Here is a 23,918-nt window from a genome sequence, read left to right on the forward strand (position 1 = left end):
TGATTTAAGTCATCTTCAGTGCATTTTTATTTTATATTCTTGAATAGTTGAACTTGTATTTTGAGAATGGGATTTCCTTTCAAATAATTTTATCATTATAATTTTTATCATAGTTTTGTTTTTTCTTCTAGTTTCTTTAGAACAATATAAAATAAAAATATTGTCCTAAAGATCTGTTTTAATACCTTTTTTTTTAACCTTTTCACCAACATTTTCATTTGATCTGATATTCTAGGCCTCCTGTCCACATCTTAAGTCATTTAATTTTAGTTCTGCTCACAAAATTAATGTAGATCTATATACAGTGTATAGAGTCAGTCAAAAGCCTATACATTTTAAAAATTAAATGCTGTTGCAAACTATGGGATTATTCTTGGACACAGAATCATAGTATTTTTTACAACAAGAGGGGTATTATCTTGTCCAACCTCATTTTACAGATAGTTTAAAGCATGCAAGTTTGTAATATTAGTACAATTCTTTACTTTGTATCTTTTTGAAATAGGATGTGAGCTGCAATGAAATTCAAACAATCCCTTCCCAAATTGGTAATTTGGAGGCCTTGCGAGACCTTAATGTAAGAAGAAATCACTTAGTACGTTTGCCTGAAGGTAAGAAATTGTGAAATAGTTTTTTTTGTTTTGTTTTGTTTCTTGCCTTTTTATTTTACAGGTCTCTCAGACTGATGGGCACTTCAAAAATGTATAAAAGTTACAGCCAGTATTTGAAATGTAATGGTTTCTTTAATATGTGCTATCTGTTCCGTTGTGGATTTTAAAAGCTAGACTCTTCAGTGAAGAGCTCCAATAACTATTTAACAGTGATTGTAATTTTAGATCCTGTTAACTGATATAATCAATAACTCAGGGTAAGATCACTGGAAATTTCAGTTGGCATAACTACTTAGGAGAAACATAACATGTTTTTGATAAGGGGATAGTTTAGTATAATGAAAACATTCCTGCAGTTAGCACTGACTGACTTAAAATGGACTTGATTTGAATTTAATAATTTTATCCTTCACTGGAAATGTTCAGATAGAGGCTAATTAACTGTGTGGAGGTGATAGGTAAAATGAATAATGAATGGAGTGAGAGACTGCACTAGGAGACTGGTTGTCTTAGGCTGACTATAAGTTCTGGTACATGTATTTGAATGATAAAAATGATTAAACAAATTAATTAGGTGTAGTTGATCAGTCGTTCAAAAATATAAATTCATGAAAGAGAAAGCTACAAGAGAAAGTGAAAATGGTGAAAATCATTATTTTATTAAATCAGAATATATATTTCTTTAATTTTATTATGTAAAATTACATATCTAAATGAGAGCAATGAATCACCCAACTACATCAGTCATTAGCTCATGGAAGTTCTTGTTTCAGCTCTACTCCCGTCCTCTTTCTCTTGCTCTGTCCTCTACATTAACTTGAAACAACTTCCAAAAATTCATCTATAAACATTTCAGAATGTCTGTCTCAAAGATAAGGAATCTTTAGAAGATGTTTTCATGACTGATTATCTAGGTTCTTCTACAAAATACGACTTTCAATGTACAGTAAATATTGAATTAACTAATGATGCTTTTGCTGCATTGTAGAATTCAGATGTTTATACCAATTCGATCCTGTATGATACTGAGTTCTAATATTCTAGTGTGTGTAGCTTTGACATTTTTTGATCCCGAGTAAGCGTCTCAGAAAGTGATTTTCATTCCACTTTTATACATTTACTGCAACCATACTACCCAAAATCCTGCAAATCTTCCCCTCAGTAGGTTTGTCCAGTAACCTTTATACCTTTTATCTTCAGAGCCTTCCTCATTTCCTCCTGGTTCTGCCTTCTACCACCTCAGCAGGGGGAATGCAGGCCATTAGCAGGACCGACCAAAATCATGACTGACATATAACTCAAAATTTCTATCAGGATTACCCCCCTACTCAGGACCCACCTACTGTGGTTTATCTTTAAAGGCTTACTAATACAATAATACTGACTTAATATGAAATTAATCAAAACAATTGAGGTTTTGGTGAAAATGAAAATCCGGGATTTCAGATGATGATTGCAGTCTGATAGTTTTATCATCTAATTTATTTCTCTATCTTATTTTGAATGCATATTACCAAGAAAATTGTCACACAGATGGTTTCAAATGTTTTTTTGTAGACTTATCTTGTAATCTCAGCATACTCAGTTAAACTGAGATGACAGGAAAGCTTCATCCAACACCTACACAAGTTAGTGTGGAAGTTCATGTTCCTTGGTGATCTCTAACGCATTACAATTTGGTAGATAAAGATATTACATCTTTTGTTATATTGTCATTTTGATTTTAAATTAATTTTTATCAAATACATTATTCAAAAAGTCAAATAGTAATAAAAAGCTTAAAATAAATAATAGCACTCTCCTGCCTCAGTCATTCCTCTCTCCAGTTTCAATGGCCAGAAGCATATACCTTCAAGTCCTTTGACTCTTTCCACTACTGTTTGCTGACACATTTCTAAGTGATCTGCTTTTACAGCTATTGCTGGATTTATCAACTTTGACATTTTGTTTTTATTGTTGTTTTTCTAGAGTTAGTAAGTCCTTTTTAAAAAAATTTACTTAGCTTTTTATGTACCTGTGGCTAATTCCTCCCTCTTTTTCCAGCAGCCTTATTAGTCAAACCAATCAGATTATGTATCTTTCTTTTTTTCCCCTGAATATCTCCCTCATTGAACCTTTTTTCTTTCTCTTCCAGTCTGGACTGGTTGTTCTCTGTTATTTTCTGCCTAGCTTTTCTTCTTCTTTGCTGAACTCTTTTTTTTTTTTTTTTTTTTTTGTGGTTCGCGGGCCCCTCACTGCTGTGGCCTCTCCTGTTGCGGAGCACAGGCTCCGGAGGCGCAGGCTCAGCGGCCATGGCTCACGGGCCCAGCTGCTCCGCGGCATGTGGGATCTTCCCAGACCGGGACACGAACCCGTGTCCCCTGCATCAGCAGGCGGACTCTCAACCACTGCGCCACCAGGGAAGCCCCTGCTGAACTCTTATTCCTCTTATTCCTGGACTTCATGTCTTCTTTCTTACTTTTTTTTTTTTAATTTCAGCTTTATTGAGGTATAACTGACAAATAATACCTCTTTCTTACTTTACTCCCTTGTTTTGCTAAAAGGGCATCTTCTAGTAATTTCCTGAGAACATGTCATAGGAAAACATTTTTTGAGATTTCACTTGAAAAGAAATATCTCTATTCTGTGCTCACTGTTGATTAATAATTTGGTTATAAATTCTTGGTTGAAAATTATTGTGTCAAATGATTTTCAAGTCTTTTTTTGCTTTTAGCTTTCAATTTTAAAAATTAATGGTTGAGGGACTTCCCTGGCAGTCCAGGGGTTAAGACTTAACACTGCAGGAGGCATGGGTTCAGTCCCTGGTCGGGGCACTAAGATCCCACATGCTGCATGGCACGGCCAAAAAAAAATGGTGGAAAATTTGATGCCATTCCTAATTCCAGTCCATTGTTTGTTACCAGTTTTTTCCTCTGGAATATTTTAAGGTCTTCCCTTTTTTTTCCCTACCGCTCTGAAGTTTGATGATGATGTGACATAGTATGAGTTGTTTTAATTCAATAAACTAGATACTTGGTGGGCTTCTATCTAAACCAGAGATTCACATCCTTCGATTCACATCCTTCGATATAAGAAATTGTCTTATATCTCTTTTTTGATAATTTCCTATCTTCCGATTTCTCTGTTTTCTCTTTCTAGAATTTTTGTGAATTAGATATTGGACTCCTTTAATTGATCCTATGGTTTTCTTATCTTTTTTATTGTCCATTTCTTCATCATTTTGTTTAACCAGGTGGTAAACAGTTCCAACCGTTCATACTCTAACCATTCTTCTGAATTTTTAATTTCTGCCATTGTATTTTTCATCTCTAAGAACCCTTGTTTTTCTCATATTTTTTATTTTTATTTATTTATTTATTTTTTTGCGTAACGCGGGCCTCTCACTGTTGTGGCCTCTCCCGCTGCGGAGCAACAGGCTCTGGACGCGCAGGCTCAGCGGCCATGGCTCACGGGCCCAGCCGCTCCGCGGCATGTGGGATCTTCCCGGACCGGGGCACGAACCCACGTCCCCTGCATCGGCAGGCGGACTCTCAACCATTGCACCACCAGGGAAGCCCTTTCTCTGATTTTTTAAAAAAACATTCCTTTCTTGTTTCAGTAATTTAGTATTTTATCTCTCTGAAATTAGAGACATTAATTCTAGTTTTTAAAAGTTTTCTTTTATTTCCTATATATTACCTATTTTTTCAGAGCTCTTTTTTTCGATTGGCTTGCATGTTTTGATTTCTGTCTTACATGTTGGAGGCTCTTCTAGTTGTCTGTGGATCATGTACTGTCTGTATAGAGCTACTTAGAAATTCCAAGTATACTGAGCAGGAATTGTATAATAGTAGTGAAGCAGTAAGCTGGATATTTTATTGGGGGAAACTCCCTATCAATATCTAAAGGCCTTTTATATGGAACAATATAGTTTCTCCAGAGAAAGATGTTTTCCTTCTTCTACAGTGTTGTGTATGTTCCTAACTACTGCCAGTCAGGAGCTGGGGATGGGGTAAGGTTGGGGAGGAAGGTGCTAAGGTCTTGTGGTCAAGTTTGTAGACTTTTACTTAAATCCTCCATTTTCAGCAGGGAACTCATCCTGACTTTCCATTGTGCCTGCGGTCCTTGAGTTCAGAGCCTTTCAATTCAGCTCCTATCATGATTGGAAAGGAGTAGTTACCTAGCTGCATGAGTTGGGATTAAAGATCTAGGCATCTAACCTGTTCTTTATACAGATTATCGTGTAATCCTTGTGTTATTCACACCTTTCTGTGAGATCAGACCCAGTTTCTAAGACTTTCTGTTGTTCTATGAGGGGTCAAACAGTTTGCTTTTCATTAATATTACCATCCCTAAGCAACTAGATTTCATTTTATGCCACTTTGCTGTATATCAGTTAATCACTAAGAAAGAATGCAAGTGAATACTTATGTTAAATCCATTATATTTAGCTTGAAGCTCCTGAAAAAAGTTGTCTAGTTTTGAAATTATCATTAACTGTTTATTTCCACCTTATCTCCCTGCAGAGCTAGCAGAGTTGCCTTTGATACGGTTAGACTTTTCCTGCAATAAAATTACAACAATCCCTGTTTGTTATCGGAATCTCAGGCACCTACAGATGATCACCCTAGATAATAATCCACTACAATCTCCTCCTGCACAGGTAAACCATAGTTGACTTGAATTATGTTATGAACTTTTTTGACAAAAGATGAAGTTTAAAAGTTATAAGTTATATGTATTTATCTTTTTTTTAGAAATTAAGTTCTTTTAAAATAAATTCATAACTTATATGTATTCTTTAGAAGCCTTGAATAAATGGGATGGAAGATAGGTAATATTCCAAAAATGTTTTTCCTTTCACTAAATTGACTTCTTTTTAATTTGAAGGAATCGTAAAGTTTTTTTCTAATAAAATTTGAGTTATTTCTTTCTAGTAAAACTTAAATGTAGACAATGTAAATGCTAAAGACAAAATACTCAGCTTACAGAACTAAAGATCATCAATGTATCTCTTATGACCATTGTTTTTGTACTTTCCTATTTTCTAAAATCTTAAGTTCCTCGTTTAGTCAGTTTGGTCATTTGTTTATCAGTGACTTAAATGAAACTACTTAATAAAGTTATTATAAGGTAGCTTTACAAATAGATTCTAGACATTCTGTAGTCTAAAAAGTGTTGACCAGCTTATAATTTTCACTGTAGCTTTCCTTACTCTACAATTAATTGATGGTCTTGTACAAGCCTCTGTATGGCAACTGTTAAACTTTATGAGTAAACTTCATAACTATAGAAAGGCCTCATAATCCTAAAGAATTTGTGTGTTGACTGTGGGACAGAAGTCAGTAGGTAGCAACAGAAGTGTATATAACTTTTTAAATCATTTCCTGCTTTTCTCTCTTACAGGAAGTAAGATTGAAAACGTAATTGTGCGTGATTGTTGGATTCCTAAAAACAAAAGTTACCAATATAATCCATGGGGAGCAATGCTTTAAATCCCTGACTATGCCTAACCAATCAATATAAGTTTACTTGGTATTCTAACAGTGTTTATAATCATAAATTATTTATTTTATATGTTACTGAAACTTATTAGTGACTAGAAAACAAAAACCTACATTTATATCACTTAAACCCCTAAAGTAACAAATGATATAATGTTATAATCAGTACATTTTTTAATATTACTGTATATACTTGATAGAAATGCCTTCTATTTCCAATATACATTAAGTAAAAATGTATTTTTATTTTAAAATGCTAGGGGACACATATTTCAGATGAGTAATAATTTGGTTGTATTTATATGTTACTTTGTTTAGATATGTATAAAAGGCAAAATCCACATATTTAAATACCTGAACATACAGGCTTGTAAGATTGCTCCAGATCTGCCAGATTATGATAGAAGACCCATGGGTTTTGGCTCCTGGTGAGTATGTTGTATTCTTTTATTATTATATTCCATCTCACAGAGAATCAAATAAACTGAACCTTTAAATTTACCTGACTCTTTGTTTGACCAAAGGGAAATATCCTATTCTGACACAATTTTTTTCAGAATGCTTATATTAAGTAAAAGTTGATTACATAGATGTGACAAAGTGTAGTCCTAAGTCAGGGTTTCTTAACCTCAGCACTGTTGATATTTTGAACTAGACAGTTCTTTGTGGTGAGCTGTCCTATACATTGGAAAGTGTTTAACAGCATCCCTGGCATCTGTAGCACCTTCCAAAGTGACAAACAAAACTGTCTCCAGTAATTGCCAAATATCCTCTGAGGGGTCCCCAGTTGAAAACTACTGGTCTAAGTGACTTGAATACTAACTTTGGCTCTCCTGTTAACTAGCTCTGTGACTTAAGGCAAGTCATTCAAACTTTTTGGGCTTCATTTTTCCCAGAGGGAGTGAAGGGGTTGGATTTGATGACCATTAATGTCACTTCACGATCTTTTAAGTCTGTGAATCCCTCAGCTACATATAACACCTGACTTTTACAAAGTTACTTTTTGGCATTCCCAACCAATGGAACAATCTTAAGTAGCAGGAATTAAATTCAAAAAGCCTTTTAACAGGCAAAATTGATGTCTCAGTGAAGGTGCAGTAATATTCGTAGACTTTACTCAAAAGAGAACGCTTTAGGCCTTCTCTTGGAACTTGTCACATTTACGTAAAAGCACAGTCCTAACCTTCTCAGTGTCCTAGTCTAAAACAGATTAACAAACTTCTATTTTGGTAGAGTTAAGTTAACAAACTTCTATTTTGGTAGAGTTTCTAAAATCAGGCATTAAAAATACAAAAATAATTTGAAGGAAAAAAAAACTGTAAAAAGCAGATGCATAGGGAATTCCCTGGTGGTCCAGTAGTTAGGACTTCTCACTTCTAGTGCAGGGGGCCTGGGTTTGATCCCTGGTCAGGGAACTGAGATCCTGCAAGCTGTGTGGCACAGCCAAAAAAAAACAAAAACAAAACAAAAAAGCAGATGCATATTCAAAAATTCAAGTTAGTGATAAACTCTGAAAGGTAGGAAGATTCTGTGTGAATGAGGCATAAGGACGCTTCTCATTGGAGTGGCTTCTCTTGTTGCGCAGCAGGTGCTCTAGGCGCACAGGCTTCAGTAGTTGCAGTGCACGGGCTCAGCCGCAACTGGAGAAAGCCCACGCACAGCAACGAAGACCCAACACAGCTGATAGATAGATAGATAGATAGATAAACCCTTTTAACTCTGAGAGGACTGAAAGCACATATGTGGTGTTAAGGAAGACATAAAAGGTTTTGCCAGATGGTAGGGATTAGGTCTTACACACTATGTGCTAATCTAGACCTCTCTTAGAGGAAGGATTTTGGCAGTGGGGGTGGATATGAGGAGACCCAGACCACTAATACCAAGAATTTAAAATTTTCTCCATTATCTCCTTTTCATTTCTTTTTCCTCCTACCTCAATTCATTACTTATAATATGGAACTCTTGTTTCCTATTTATAGAAGAAAGTTTTGTTTTTCCTATTTAAATATTTCTAAAAGTTTCTACTCCTGTACTCTTAAAATAGATGTACAACAAATAAAAGTAGGTTTTCTTTTATATATACACTAATTTATTTTCTCCCTTGGAGTTAGTAATCCTTGGGAAGGAAAAGTATTCCTCTCCAGAAATAGCAGAGTAGGAATATTAAACTGCTACTGTTGCCTTTGAGGTTTGTGTGTAAGATATGAATAATGATTACTGGGTGTGTGTATATGATGGTATGCCTGAAGAAACCAAGGAGGAAGCATCATTACCTGTATGAACAGTGAGCTTTGGTTGAGGGCTGCAGTGCTAATTGCAGAACCTATTTCTCTCTGTGACTCTATCCTTAGTTTTGAAGACTAATTAGTCTTGGCCTAATTTTTTTTTAAATATACCAACTTCATTATTTTACTTTAAAAACATCAAGAAATCCTGGGAAGAGACTTGTGTGTATTTGCTAAGAGATACAGGAAGGCTTGAGTCAATAGAGAAACCTTTCCTAAATGGGAAGTCTAAGTAGCATAAACATGTCATGTTTCTCCAAAGGAATTAGTAATTATAGATCTACTATATTCCATTCCCTATAATAATCCCTAATTATGCTCCCTAGGTTAATCTGTCTTCTGCATTTTCCATTTTTTCCAGAGTTATGTTACTTTATATATATATATAACAAAAATATTTCCTTCAACTCCTCATGCACCAGCAAATGAGACATCATACTTTCATGTCTGTCTCACTAAGGTACAGATTAGTAAGACTGCATTGTAGTTAGCAGTGCATTTATTCAAAATGCAGTCATGGATTCAGAAGGCCTTAGTTCTAGCTCTGGATCTCTGTACTATTAGGCAGTTCACTTAACCTCTCTGACCCTTGGTTTCTTCAGTGTGATCTTTACCCTGTTTATATTTCTAACAGTAGTTGTGAGGATCAAATGACCTGTGTTTGAAAGTGCTTTGCTGACCATAAAGCCCTATATGAATATTAGGCATTAGAGTTATTAGCTGTCTACTGTGATCTTGGACAAATTTAGTCTAAGAGTTCTGTTTTGCTAAAGAGAATTTTTATTAATCCTGTAGCTCTTCAGGTATTCAGTACAAGTTACTGCTGTGGTAATTTCAATCCTTAGTTGCACTTTCTAACTACTTTTGTGTAGCATAAAAACAACACACATTTTATAAAGGTCACAAATGTTTTTACTCATTTTCAGATGTAAATGTTTCCAACTCCTTTAGCAATTTACACTGTTGTGATAACTTTCTTATTTTATACAATGGCACACATTTTTAAAAATAGTGATCTAAAGTGAACTATGCTTTTTTGCTGTGATGATTTTAAGCAGCTTTAGACTAAATATATTTATTTATGATGACGTGGCAGTGAGCCAAAACTAAGGAACAACTAAGCCACTGGTAAGAAAAGTCATGCTTCTGTAACCCCGGTAGTGGAATGAATTCTCTACAACAAGCCTGAGCTTGTGAAAGTAGTGGCGATCCTTTATTCATATTTATATTCTAAGCAGCTGGAAAACTGCCTGGCATTCAATAAATGTTTGGTGAACTAAACTCAAATGAAGCAGATTTAGTGACTCTCTCTTAAGGACACATTCTTCATAGAATGATAACTTTTATTTAATGCTTTGTGCAGGTCCTTAGCTTATATTTTCTCAAGTAATCTTTATAGCAACTCTGTGAGATAGGTGTTGTTAATTTTTTTTTTTTAAACTTATGAGAAAACAGAGGTTGAAAGAGGTAAAACAGGTTAATTAAAGTCACATAGCTAAGAAATGATGGTGCCAAGTTATCAGTCCAGATCTGTTAAATTATTTGAAAAAAGCCATATTTTAAACTCCTTACTGCACTATACTGATTCACAGTTCATCTCCCTGCCACACAGAGTAACATGAGCATTTGAATCCATTTTATGCTAGGTAGTTTACTAAAGAGACTGGACTTTCTAACAGGACATAGCTGGAACCTGGCTGGCACAACTCTTCCTGGCCTCACAAAGGCCATATTTATACATAGGGTGACCATCTGTCCTAGTTTACCTGTGACTAAGGAGTTTTCTGGGACATAGGACTTTAGTGCTAAAACCAGGAAAATCCTGAACAAACCTGGAGGGTTGGTTAAACTATGTCTCACTTTAATCTTATCAGTCTAATCTCTGAGAAAGAGCAAATATGTGGAGAAGCTAAAGGTAACTGAATAAAGAAGATAAAATAATAGCTTAAGGCAAAGATTCTATTCTCTTTATGTTGCCCTCTTATAAAATAGCACAGTAAAATTAGGCTTACCTTAATTGGTCACTTCACAGAATGTACATTATATAAAACAGTATCCTCTAGAAATCTGAAAATCTTTACTTGAAAATTTTACATAATATTAAAAAGTACTGTTCAGTAAATCCTGAAATACATGTATTTCTTTTGGCATCTGCAAAAAAGAATTCTTTAAGTATGACTTAAATATATATTTCATCAGAAAGCTTTTAAAATTAGGTACCTTGGCCTGACTTTGCTGTGATAAAACACACACAGTACCTGTCCTTAAGATCTGGACTCTAAAACAGGCATAAAAGCAGACATGTCATGTAGACAGTACACATAAAACATTTTACTTAAATGCTAACAATTGGGAGATCTAGATGAAGGGCAAATAGATATCATTGTATTGCTCTCCCAACTCTTGTATAGATATGAATGTTTTCAAGATAAGAAGTTGGGGGAAATTCACTACTTTTTTTTGGAGAGAAGTAATTTTAGAATTATACTGAGACACTTATTTTGCTAAATGATCTTTGTAGTGGAGGGTAGGAAAATGAGTTAGATAGCTGGAAAATACCTATATTTTTGGATCCTGATAATCAGAGCATGTTTAGCACATTGGACAAATAGGTCTGTATATTACTAAATACATACAAAGTAAGATCTTTATCAGTAAAAATAAATGACAAGTTATAAAAATGTCTTACACTCACATAGGGTTTTGTTTCTGTTCTTTTGTTTTTACTTAACACCTTCCACTTTATGTGAAGGCATATGAGTAAGAATGTTTAACCTCATTTTACAAAGGTTAAGTGACTTCTTTGAGCTAATAGTTGGTTGGATTATCTGTGAAATCCAAATACATTGCTCCTTCCCTGTACCTTAGGTTCTGATTCATTGTGACAGCATGACACAATAATTTTTTTAAAGTTATGTACACAAACTAAGAATACATGGGATAAAAAATCCGATACCAGAAGAACACTACATATTTTAAATTTGTACCATTGAAAGTTGTTTTCAACCTAGGCAGTCTTACTAAATGAAATGCTAATAGACCAATTTTTAACAGAGTCCTTATCATGTTTTAGACTTTAAATTAAGCTAACTTTTAAAACTATGTTTAAAAACAAATAAAAACTAAAGCTATAAACAAGTAAAAACTAAAGCTATAAAACTTTTAGAGGAAAATATGGAAGAATATCTTTGTGACATGGGGTGGGCAAGGATTTCTGAGGACACAGAAACGAATAACCATTAAAAAAATGATAAACTAAATTTAATGAAAAATACATCTATTTATGAAAAGAAAATATTAAGAAAACAAATAGACAAACCACAGACTGGGGGAAAATATTTACAAAATACATGTATGACAAAAGACTTCTATCCAGAATATCTAAAGAATACCTGCTTATACTTAATGTTAAAAAGACAAACAACCCAGATCTGGGAGAAGATGGCGGAAGAGTAAGACGCAGAGATCACCTTCCTCCCCACAGATACATTACAAATACATCTACACGTGGAACTGCTCCTATAGAACACATACTGAGCGCTGGCAGAAGACCTCAGACCTCCCAAAAGGCAAGAAACTCCCCACGTACCTGGGTAGGGCAAAAGAAAAAAGAAAAAACAAGGCCAAAAGAATAGGGACGGGACCTGCACCAGTGGGAGGGAGCTGTGAAGGAGGAAAGGTTTCCACACACTAGGAAGCCCCTTCGTGGGCAGAGACTGCGGGTGGTGGAGGGGGGAAGCTTCGGAGCCGTGGAGGAGAGCACAGCAACAGGGGTGCAGAGGGCAAAGCATAGAGATTCCCGCACAGAGGATCAGTGCCGTCCAGCATTCACCAGCTCGAGAGGCTTCTCTGCTCACCCGCTGGGGCGGGTGGGGGCTGGGAGCTGAGGCTTGGGCTTCGCTCGGATCCCAGGGAGAGGACTGGGGTTGGCGGCGTGAATACAGCCTGAAGGGGGCTAGTGCACCACGGCTAGCTGGCAGGGAGTCCGAGAAAAAGTCTGGACCTGCTGAAGAGGCAAGAGACTTTTTCTTCCCTCTTTGTTTCCTGGTGCGTGAGGAGAGGGGATTAAAAGCGCCGCTTAAAGGAGCTCCAGAGACGGGTGTGAGCCACGGCTATCAGCACGGACCCCAGAGACGGGCATGAGGTTCTAAGGCTGCTGCTGCATGTGTGCGAGCATAGGTCATTGTCCCCACCTCCCCTCCCGGGAGCCTGTGCAGCCCGCCACTGCCAGGGTACTGTGATCCAGGGATCCAGGGACAACTTCCACGGGAGAACGCACGGCACGCCTCAGGCTGGTGCAACATCACACTGGCCTCTGCCGCCACAGGCTCACCCCGCATCCATACCCTTCCGTCCCCCCGGCCTGAGTGAGCCAGAGCCTCTGAATCCACTGCTCCTTTAACCCTGTCCTGTCTGAGCGAAGAACAGACGCCCTCAGGCGACCTACACGCAGAGGTGGGGCCAAATCCAAAGCTGAACCCTGGGAGCTGTGCAAACAAAGAAAAGAAAGGGAAATCTCTCCCAGCAGCCTCAGAAGCAGCGGATTAAAGCTCCACAATCAATTTGTTGTACCCTGCATCTGTGGAATACCTGAATAGACAACGAATCATCCCAAATTGAGGACATGGACTTTGGGAGCAAGATATATTATTTTTTCCCATTTTCCTCTTTTTGTGAGTGTGTATGTGTGTGCTTCTGTGTGAGATTTTGTCTGTATAGCTTTGCTTTCACCATTTGTCGTAGGATTCAGTCCATACATTCTTTTTTCTTTTTTTACTTTTTTAGTTAAAAATTTTTTTTCATAATAATTATTTTTTATTTCAATAACTTTATTTTATTTTATCCTACTATATTTGATTTGATTTTATCCTCTTTCTTTCTTTCTATTTTTTTCTCCCTTTTATTCTGAGCCGTGTGCCTGAAAGGCTCTTGGTGCTCCAGCCAGGAGTCAGTGCTGTGCCTCTGAGGTGGGAGAGCCAACTTCAGGACACTGGTCCACAGGAGACCTCCCAGCTCCACATAATATCAAATGGCGAAAATCTCCCAGAGATCTCCATCTCAACACCAAGACCCAGCTTCCCTCAACGACCAGCAAGCTACAGTGCTGGACACCCTTTGCCAAACAACTAGCAAGACAGGAACACAGCCCCATCCATTAGAGAGAGGCTGCCTAAAATCATAATAAGACCACAGACACCCGAAAACACACCACTAGACATGGACCTGTCCACCAGAAACACAAGATCCAGCCTCATCCACCGGAACACAGGCACTAGTCCCCTCCACCAGGAAGCCTACACAGCCCACTGAATGAACCTTAGCCACTGGGGACAGACACCAAAAACAACGGGAACTACGAACCTGCAGCCTGCGAAAAGGAGACCCCAAACCCAATAAATTAAGCAAAATGAGAAGACAGAAAACACACAGCAGATGAAGGAGCAAGGTAAAAACCCACCAGACCTAACAAATGAAGAGGAAGTATGCAGTCTACCTGAAAAAGAATTTAGAATAATGATAGTAAAGATGATCCAAAATCTTGGAAATAGAATAGAGAAGATGCAAGAAACATTTAACAAGGACTTAGAAGAACTAAAGAGGAAACAAGCAATGATGAACAATGCAATAAATGAAATTAAAAATACTCTAGAAGGGATCAATAGCAGAATAACTGAGGCAGAAGAACGGATAAATGACCTGGAAGATAAAATAGTGGAAATAACTACTGCAGAGCAGAATAAAGAATGAAAAGAACTGAGGACAGTCTCAGAAACCTCTGGGACAACATTAACCAACATTTGAATTATAAGGGTCCCAGAAGAAGAAGAGAAAAAGAAACGGACTGAGAAAATATTTGAAGAGATTATAGTTGAAAACTTCCCTAATATGGGAAAGGAAAGACTTAATCAATTCCAGGAAGCACAGAGAGTCCCATACAGGATAAATCCAAGGAAAAACACGCCAAGACACATATTAATCAAACTATCAAAAATTAAATACAAAGAAAATATATTAAAAGCAGCAAGGGAAAAACAACAAATAACACACAAGGGAATCCCCATAAGGTTAACAGCTGATCTTCCAGCAGAAACTGCAAGCCAGAAGGGAGTGGCAGCACATATTTAAAGTGATGAAGGAGAAAAACCTGCAACCAAGATTACTCTAACCAGCAAGGATCTCATTCAGATTTGATGGAGAAATTAAAACCTTTACAAACAAGCAAAAGTTGAGAGAGTTCAGCACCACCAAACCAGCTTTACAATAAATGCTAAAGGAACTTCTCTAGGCAAGAAACACAAGAGAAGGAAAAGACTTACAATAACAAACCCAAAACAGTTAAGAAAATGGGAATAGGAACATACATATCGATAATTACCTTAAATGTAAATGGATTAAATGCTCCCACCAAAAGACACAGACTGGCTCAATGGATACAAAAATAAGACCGTTTATATGCTGTCTACAAGAGACCCACTTCAGACCTAGGGACACATACAGACTGAAAGTGAGGGCTTGGAAAAAGATATTCCATGCAAATGGAAATCAAAAGAAAGCTGGAGTAGCAATTCTCATATCAGACAAAATAGACTTTAAAATAAACACTATTACAAGAGACAAAGAAGGACACTACATAATGATCAAAGGATCGATCCAAGAAGAAGATATAACAATTATAAATATTTATGCACCCAACATAGGAGCACCTCAATACATAAGGAAAATACTAACAGCCATAAAAGGGGAAATAGACAGTATCACAATCATAGTAGGGGACTTTAACACCCCACTTTCACCAATGGACAGATCATCCAAAATGAAAATAAGGAAACACAAGCTTTAAATGACACATTAAACAAGATGGACGTAATTGATATTTATAGGACATTGCATCCAAAAACAACAGAATACACATTTTTCTCAAGTGCTCATGGAACATTCTCCGGGATAGATCATATCTTGGGTCACAAATCAAGCCTTGGTAAATTTAAGAAAATTGAAATTATATCAAGTACCTTTTCCGACCACAACACTATGAGACTAGACATCAATTACAGGAAAAGATCTGTAAAAAATACAAACAAATGGAGGCTGAACAATACATTAATAACCAAGAGATCACTGAAGAAATCAGAGGAAATAAAAAAATACCTAGAAACAAATGACAATGAAATCACGATGACCCAAAACCCATGGGATGCAGCAAAAGCAGTTCTAAGAGGGAAGTTTATAGCAATACAATCCTACCTTAAGAAACAGGAAACATCTCAAATAAACAACCTAACCTTGCACCTAAAGCAATTAGAGAAAGAAGAACAAAAAACCCCAAAGTTAGCAGAAGGAAAGAAATCATAAAGATCAGATCAGAAATAAATGGAAAAGAAATGAAGGAAACGATAGCAAAGATCAATAAAACTAACAGCTGGTTCTTTGAGAAGATAAACAAAATTGATAAACCATTAGCCAGACGCATCAAGAAAAAAAGAGAGACGGCTCAAATCAATAGAATTAGAAATGAAAAAGGAGAAGTAACAACTGACACTGCAGAAATACAAAGGATCATGAGAGATTACTAAAAACAACTCTATGCCAATAAAATGTACAACCTGGAAAAAATGGACAAATTCTTAGAAATGCACAATCTGCCGAGACTGAACCAGGAAGAAATAGAAAATATGAACAGACCAATCAGAAACACTAAAATTGAAACTGTGATTAAAAGTTTTCCAACAAACAAAAACCCAGGACCTGATGGCTTCACAGGCAAATTCTGTCAAACATTTAGAGAAAAGCTAACACCTATCCTTCTCAAACTCTTCCAAAATATAGCAGAGGGAGGAACACTCCCAAACTCATTCTACGAGGGCACCATCACCCTGATACCAAAACCAGACAAAATGTCACAAAGAAAGAAACTACAGGCCAATATCACTGATGAACATAGATGCAAAAATCCTCAACAAAATGCTAGCAAACAGAATCCAACAGCACATTAAAAGGATCATACACCATGATCAAGTGGGGTTTATTCCAGGAATGCAAGGATTCTTCAATATATGCAAATCAATAAACGTGATACACCATATTAACAAACTGAAGGAGAAAAACCATATGATCATCTCAATAGATGCAGAGAAAGCTTTCAACAAAATTCAACACCCATTTATGATAAAAACCCTGCAGAGAGTAGGCATAGAGGGAACTTTCCTCAACATAATAAAGGCCATATATGACAAACCCACAGCCAATATCGTCCTCAATGTTGAAAAATTGTAACCATTTCCACTAAGATCAGGAACAAGATAAGGTTGCCCACTCTGACCACTAGTATTCCACATAGTTTTGGAAGTTTTAGCCACAGCAGTCTGAGAAGAAAAATAAAAGGAATCCAAATCGGGAAAGAAGAAGTAAAGCTGTCACTGTTTGCAGATGACACAGTACTATACATAGATAATCCTAAAGATGCTACCAGAAAACTACTAGAGCTAATTAATGAATTTGGTAAAGTAGCAGGATACAAAATTAATGCACAGAAATCTCTGGCGTCCTATCCACTAATGATGAAAACTCTGAAATTGAAATTAAGAAAACATTCCCATTTACCATTGCAACAAAAAGAATAAAATACCTAGGAATAAACCTACCTGTATGCAGAAAATTCTAAGACACTGATGAAAGAAATTAAAGATGATACAAATAGATGGAGAGATATACCATGTTCTTGGATTGGAAGAATCAACATTGTGAAAATGACTCCACTACCCAAAGCAATCTACAGATTCAATGCAATCCCTATCAAACTACCACTGGCATTTTTCACAGAACTAGAACAAAAAATTTCACAATTTGTATGGCAACACAGAAGAACCTGAATTGCCAAAGCAATCTTGAGAATGAAAAACAGAGCTGGAGGAATCAGACTCTCTGACTTCAGACTACACTACAAAGCTACAGTAATCAAGGCAGTATGGTACAGGCACAAAAACAAATATAGATCAGTGGAACAGGATAGAAAGCCCAGAGAAAACCCACGCACATATGGACACCTTATCTTTGATAACGGAGGCAAGAATATACAATGGAGAAAAGACAGCCTCTTCAATAACTGGTGCTGGGAAAACTGGACAGGTACTTGTAAAAGTATGAAATTAGAACACTCCCTAACACCATACACAAAAATAAACTCAAAATGGATTAAAGACCTAAATGTAAGGTCAGACACTATCGCACTTTTAGAGGAAAACATAGGCAGAACACTCTATGACATAAATCACAGCAAGATCCTTTTTGACCCATCTCTTAGAGAAATGGAAATAAAAACAAAAATAAACAAATGGGACCTAATGAAACTTAAAAGCTTTTGCACAGCAAAGGAAACCATAAACAAGACCAAAAGACAATCCTCAGAATGGCAGAAAATATTTGCAAATGAAGCAACTGACAAAGGATTAATCTCCAAAATTTACAAGCAGCTCATGCAACTCAACAATAAAAAAACAAACAAACCAATCCAAAAATGGGCAGAAGACCTAAATAGACATTTCTCCAATGAAGATATACAGATTGCCAACAAACAAATGAAAGAATGCTCGACATCATTAATCATTAGAGAAATGCAAATCAAAACTACAATGAGATGTCATCTCACACCAGTCAGAATGGCCATCATCAAAAAATCTAGAAACAATAAATGCTGGAGAGGGTATGGAGAAAAGGGAACCCTCTTGCACTGTTGGTGGGAATGCAAATTGATACAGCCACTATGGAGAACAGTATGGAGGTTCCTTAAAAACCTAAAAATAGAACTACCATACGACCCAGCAATCCCACTACTGGGCATATACCCTGAGAAAACCATAATTCAAAAAGAGTCATGTACCAAAATATTCTTTGCAGCTCTATTTACAATAGGCAGGACATGGAAGCAACCTAAGTGTCCATCGACAGATGAGTGGATAAAGAAGATGTAGCACATATATACAATGGAATATTACTCAAGCCATGAAAAAAAATGAAATCGAGTTATTTGTAGTGTGATGGATGGACCTAGAGTGTGTCTTACAGAATGAAGTCAGTCAGAAGGAGAAAAGCAAATACCGTATGATAACGCATATATATGGAATCTAAGAAAAAAAAAAAAAGGTCATGAAGAACCAATGGGTAAGACGGGAATAAAGACACAGATCTACTAGAGCATGGACTTGGGGATATGGGGAGGGGGAAGGGTAAGCTGGGACAAAGTGAGAGAGTGGCTTGGACATATATACACTACCAAACGTAAAAATATATAGCTAGTGAGAAGCAGCCACATAGCACAGGGAGATCAGCTCAGTGGTTTGTGACTACCTAGAGTGGTGGGATAGGGAGAGTGGGAGGGAGGGAGACTCGAGGGAAAAGATATGGGAATATATGTATATGTATAACGGATTCACTTTGTTATAAAGCAGAAACTAACACAGCATTGTAAAGCAATTATTCCAATAAAGATGTTAATTAAAAAAAAGACAGCCCCGTTGTAAAATGGACAAAAGGCTTGAATAGACTTTACGAAGAAAGATATATAAATGAGTAATAAGCACACAAAAAGGTGCTTATCACTGGTCATCATCGAAATGTAATGAGATATCACTGCACATCTACAAGAAGGAATAAAATTAAGACTGAGAACACCAAATGTTAGGATGTGGAACAACCAGTGCTCTCATATTGCTTATGTAATACAATATGTAAAAAGTAAAACTGGAACATCCATTTTGGAAAAATGGATTGGCACATTTTTTTAAACAGCTTTATTGAGATAAAATTTACAAATAATAAAATTTACCCATTTTAATGTGCAACTCAGTGAGTTTTAGTACATGAATACAGTCACAAAACTGCCAACACAATCACGATATATATTTTTTTTATCACCCTCAGCCCCAGGCAATCACTCATCTGCTTTCTGTCAGTATAGTTTTGCGTTTTCTAGAATTTCATAGAAATGAAATTGAACATTATGTAGCATTTTGTCTGGCCTCTTTTACTTAGCAAAATATTTTTAAGATTATTGATGTTGCATTTTTTAATGGGCAAAAGATTTGAACAGACATTTCTCAAAAGAAGATAAATGAGCGGCCAATAAGCACATACAAAGGTATTAAATATCACTGATGTTAATTATCACTAGTCATCAGAGAAATACAAATTAACACCACATTTTATACCCATCAGAATAATAACTAAAATTAATGACTGGGAATACAGTGTTGGCAGCTAGAACTCCAATACATTGCTGGTGGGGATGCAAAATGATACAGCTACTTTCAAAAACAGGTTGGCAGGGTTTTTTTGTTTTTGTTTTTTAAGTTAAACCTATGCTTACCATACAATTCATCCATTCTACTCCAAGGTATTAAAAACATCAAGAATTTCACTGACATGATGCTGAGTAGAAAAAGAGTACATATACCATTTTTATGCATTCTGGAATAAGCAGAACTAATTGTATTACTTTTCTTTTGTTACCACCCCAAACTTAGAGACCTAAACAACACAGATTTATTATTTTATGGTTGTGTAGGTCAGAAGTCTAAATCTTGGTCTCATTGAGCTAAAATTAAGATGATGGCAGAGCTGCATTCTGCCATCCTGCGTTGAGTAGGATGTATTTCCTTGCCTTTTTCAACTTCCAGAGGCTGTCTTCTTACCTTGGTTCTTGGTCCCCTCCCTCCATCTTCAAGCCAGCATTGAATCCTCCTCTTCTATTTCCCTCTTCCATGTTTAAGGAACCTTGTGATTACATCGAGCCCATTCAGATAATTCAGGATAATCTCCCTAACTTAAGGTCCTCTGATTAGCAACCTTACTTCTATCTGCAACCTTAATTCCCATTTGCAATGTAAAGTAACATATTTATGGGTTCCAGGAATTAGATCTTGGACAGCTTTGAGGATGTTCTATACTAATTCAGGTGAAAAAAATTTGAATGATAGTTGCCTCTTAGGAGCACATAGTGGTGAGGTAAAGGAAGTTGACTGGGAAGGGATGTGTGGGAATTTTCTGGCAAAGTACAAATGTCCTATATCATGATAGGCGTGTATGTTACAAAGATGTTTTCATTTGTCAAAGTTTGTGCATTTAAATGTATGTAAATTTCACTTTAAGAAAAAGTACTCTTAAAAATAAAAATAATTGAGGGGGGCATTGGGAATGACTGGAGGAATAGATGAAGTCAGAATGTGGATATTTTTAGAGCTGGATAATGAGTACATGGGAGTTCATTATACTGTTCTATCTACTTTCTTTGAATTTGGAATTTTTCATATTAAAAAGTTAAACGAATATTCATTTCATTCTAAATAGTTAAGTCCCTGAATGCCATGAAAATGTTTATGAGTAAAATTGCATCTGATTTATTTCAAATGTTAATTTTTAAAATCTCAAACTTTACATTAACAACTAAAGTTTCTTTTTGGCAGCCACGAAGAATTATACTCAGGTCGCCCCTATGGAGCCCTTGATTCAGGTTTCAATAGTGTGGACAGTGGTGATAAGAGATGGTCAGGGAATGAAGTAAGTGTTTCTTCTATTCTGCATGTTATAACTTAAGGAAAAATAAAATGATGAAAATGGTTAAGTGTCTTAACTGGACTCAATTTCTTGTTATATAAAATATAGAATAGCCAAGGGAGGAGTAAAAATCCCACATAGTCCTGCCATCAGAAATGATATTATGTTTCTTTACCATCTTTTACCATGTGTGTTTTACATGTTTGTTACCTCATTGTGTTGTATAAATAATTTTATATCCTGGACGGTCAAATGGGAACTGAGCCAGTTACAACTGAAACCTGAACGTTGAGGGCCTGTATAATCTTGAGCAGAGGTGGTAGAAAGGGTACTGTAAGGTGAGAAAATAGAACTGTAGGCTGATGGGTAGTGAGATGGGAACCTTAATGAAGAGTATCCACATGCTCAAGATAAATAAGTAACTTTCTCAGCTAATTATATCATTTTTCTCTCTCTCTTTTTTTTTCGGCTGCGTTTGGGTTTTCGTTGTGGTGCGTGGGCTTCTCATTGCGGTGGCTTCTCTTGTTGCAGAGCCCGGGCTCTAGGCGCGCGGGCTTCTGTGGTTGTAGCACACGGGCTCAGTAGTTGCAGTGTGCAGGCCCTACAGCATGCAGGCTTCAGTAGTTGCAGCACGTGGGCTCAGTAGTTGTGACAAGCAGGCTTTAGGGCGCACAGGCTTAGTTGTTCCTCAGCATGTGGGATCTTCCCAGACCAGGGATCGAACCCATGTCCCCTGCATTGGCAGGTGGATTCTTAACCACTGTACCACCAGGGAAGTCCCTCATTTTTCTCTTTCAATTATCAGCATTATGTTTTCTCTCTTCTTTTTAAATTACTAAGGTATAATATTTTAGCTATAAATTAGGTTAAATGATTAAGGTTTTGTTTAGCAAGACTAGTAATGTACCATTTGTAACATTGTTTTATTGGGAGTCTAAAGCAAGTTAATTTTGGAATACAGCCCATTTGTCATTGTCATTTGTAATTGCTTGGGTATTTGTGCGTGGGTGGGTGTGTACATGATTGTGGCTATATCAATACAGATACATTTATGTCAATACTTTAAATTCATATGTGTATGTATATAGAGTCATATATACCCTCTTTTTTAAAATTGTGGTGAAATACGTATAAAATTTACCATTTTAACCATTTTTAAGAGTGGTTTCAGTGGCATAAAGTACATTCATATTGTTGGATAATATGTGCATCTCTAGATGCATCTGTAAAACTACTTTGCTATTTCTTCTTAAATATAAATTCTAATGAATTTATATTATATCTGTGCTTTAAGTACCATGTTGTCTTAAAACTTGAAATGATTTATTTTAATGTTTCTGCTATTTTTTTAAGCCTACAGATGAATTTTCAGATCTGCCTCTTCGAGTAGCAGAAATTACTAAAGAACAAAGACTACGAAGAGAAAGCCAGTACCAGGAGAATCGCAGCAGTATAATAGTAACAAATGGTGGAGGTAAACATGATTCCTGATGACATCCAAAGTCTTTATAATCTCTCTGACTTTTTAAGTGGCCTTTTCACATCCACTCCTTTTATCTGTGTATCTGTAGCTTCTTCCAGTCTTTCTTTAAAGACCTCTCTCCTCTTCTCATCTGATTAGAAAAAAAATGTTTTCTATTAGGGTTAAATTTCAGTTTCTCTGTTTCAGACTTGCAATTAAAATACAATGTTTTTCCCTTATTCTTATTTTGGGAGGAAACTTTACTAAAGACAGTTTACCTGGAATAGATCTTTTTTAATCTTGATTTAACCATGATCTTCTTTGAAGTACTATTCTCCTTTTTTTTTTTTTTTTTTGCGGTACGCGGGCCTCTCACTGTTGTGGCCTCTCCCGTTGCGGAGCGCAGGCTCAGCGGCCATGGCTCACGGGCCCAGCCGCTCCGTGGCATGTGGGATCTTACCGGACCAGGGCACGAACCCATGTCCCCTGCATCGGCAGGTGGACTCTCAACCACTGCGCCACCAGGGAAGCCCTACTATTCTCCTTTTTAAAGATTCTCTTTGTGGTCATTATTTGACCTCTTTTAGGAATTCAGTGCATTCCTTGATGTCTGCCTTTTCTTTCATCTGGAATTGTGCTCTTCATGGGCATCTGAATCCAAGTTTTCCTTATTCTGGTATTTTAAATTTTGTAATTTAAATTAAAAAATTTTTTTTAATTTATTTTTATAGTTCATTAACAAACGGAGCTCTTTCTGCTTTCTTGTGCTTCTGCAGCAGACTCTTGATTTTAGCATTCCATTCAATATTGCTTTAGTTTGAATTACCAAATCCTAATGTTTAAATTTTAAGGGCCAGCTATAAGGGAGAAATGACTTTGATTTTCCAGAAATCTATTATATTATCTAAGAAGACCTTTCATCTCTGAACGATGAGTTCAATTAAATGGTTTGCCCCACCTTTTTTTCCTTACCATCTTATATTCTTTTTTTACTCTTGTCACTTACCATTTCAGTACTTTTCATTTTAATCTTGCCTTTGTATGAGATATCTTTCCCATTGGTTCATTTCAGACTTAAAATAATCTCTAGATCTGTGCCAGTAGCCACATGTGGTTATTGAGCATTTGAAATGTGGCTTTTCTGAATTGAGCTGTACTATAAATATAAAACACACATCAGATTTTGAAGCCGTTGCATGAGAAAGAGAATGTAAAACATCAGTAATACTTTATATTGATTATATGTTATAATAATATTTTAAATATATTGAACAAAGTAAAATATATTATTAAAATTAATGTCACCTTTTCTTTTGACTTTTTTATGTGGCTACTAGGTAATTTAAAATTACATGTGTGGTTCACTTTCATAGCTTACGTTGTATTTCTCTTGGATAGCACTGGTCTAGACAGTATGAAAAAGTGGTGCTGCTTTCTTGGGAGATAGTTATAAAATGAACTGTTGATTTAGTCACACAAGTTGTAGCACATTGGAAAAATGCATTTACCTACCTGGTTTCTAACATGG

General features: G+C 36.3%; 1 protein-coding gene across 11 annotated transcripts in view; it reads left to right on the forward strand.

Annotated features, from left to right (window-relative positions):
• Positions 1–23,918, forward strand: part of LRCH3 (leucine rich repeats and calponin homology domain containing 3) — a 115,958-nt gene that overhangs the window by 46,717 nt on the left and 45,323 nt on the right. For all 11 annotated transcript variants that reach the window (XM_032630257.1, XM_032630246.1, XM_032630248.1 and 8 more), the window contains 5 exons: positions 506–611; positions 5,117–5,253; positions 6,413–6,522; positions 20,838–20,931; positions 22,282–22,402. In XM_032630257.1, coding sequence (XP_032486148.1) covers positions 506–611; positions 5,117–5,253; positions 6,413–6,522; positions 20,838–20,931; positions 22,282–22,402 — 568 coding nt within the window. The remainder of the gene's footprint in view (positions 1–505; positions 612–5,116; positions 5,254–6,412; positions 6,523–20,837; positions 20,932–22,281; positions 22,403–23,918) is intronic.

This window comes from Phocoena sinus, chromosome 4 (genome assembly GCF_008692025.1).
Source record: "Phocoena sinus isolate mPhoSin1 chromosome 4, mPhoSin1.pri, whole genome shotgun sequence".
Lineage (NCBI taxonomy): Eukaryota > Metazoa > Chordata > Mammalia > Artiodactyla > Phocoenidae > Phocoena > Phocoena sinus.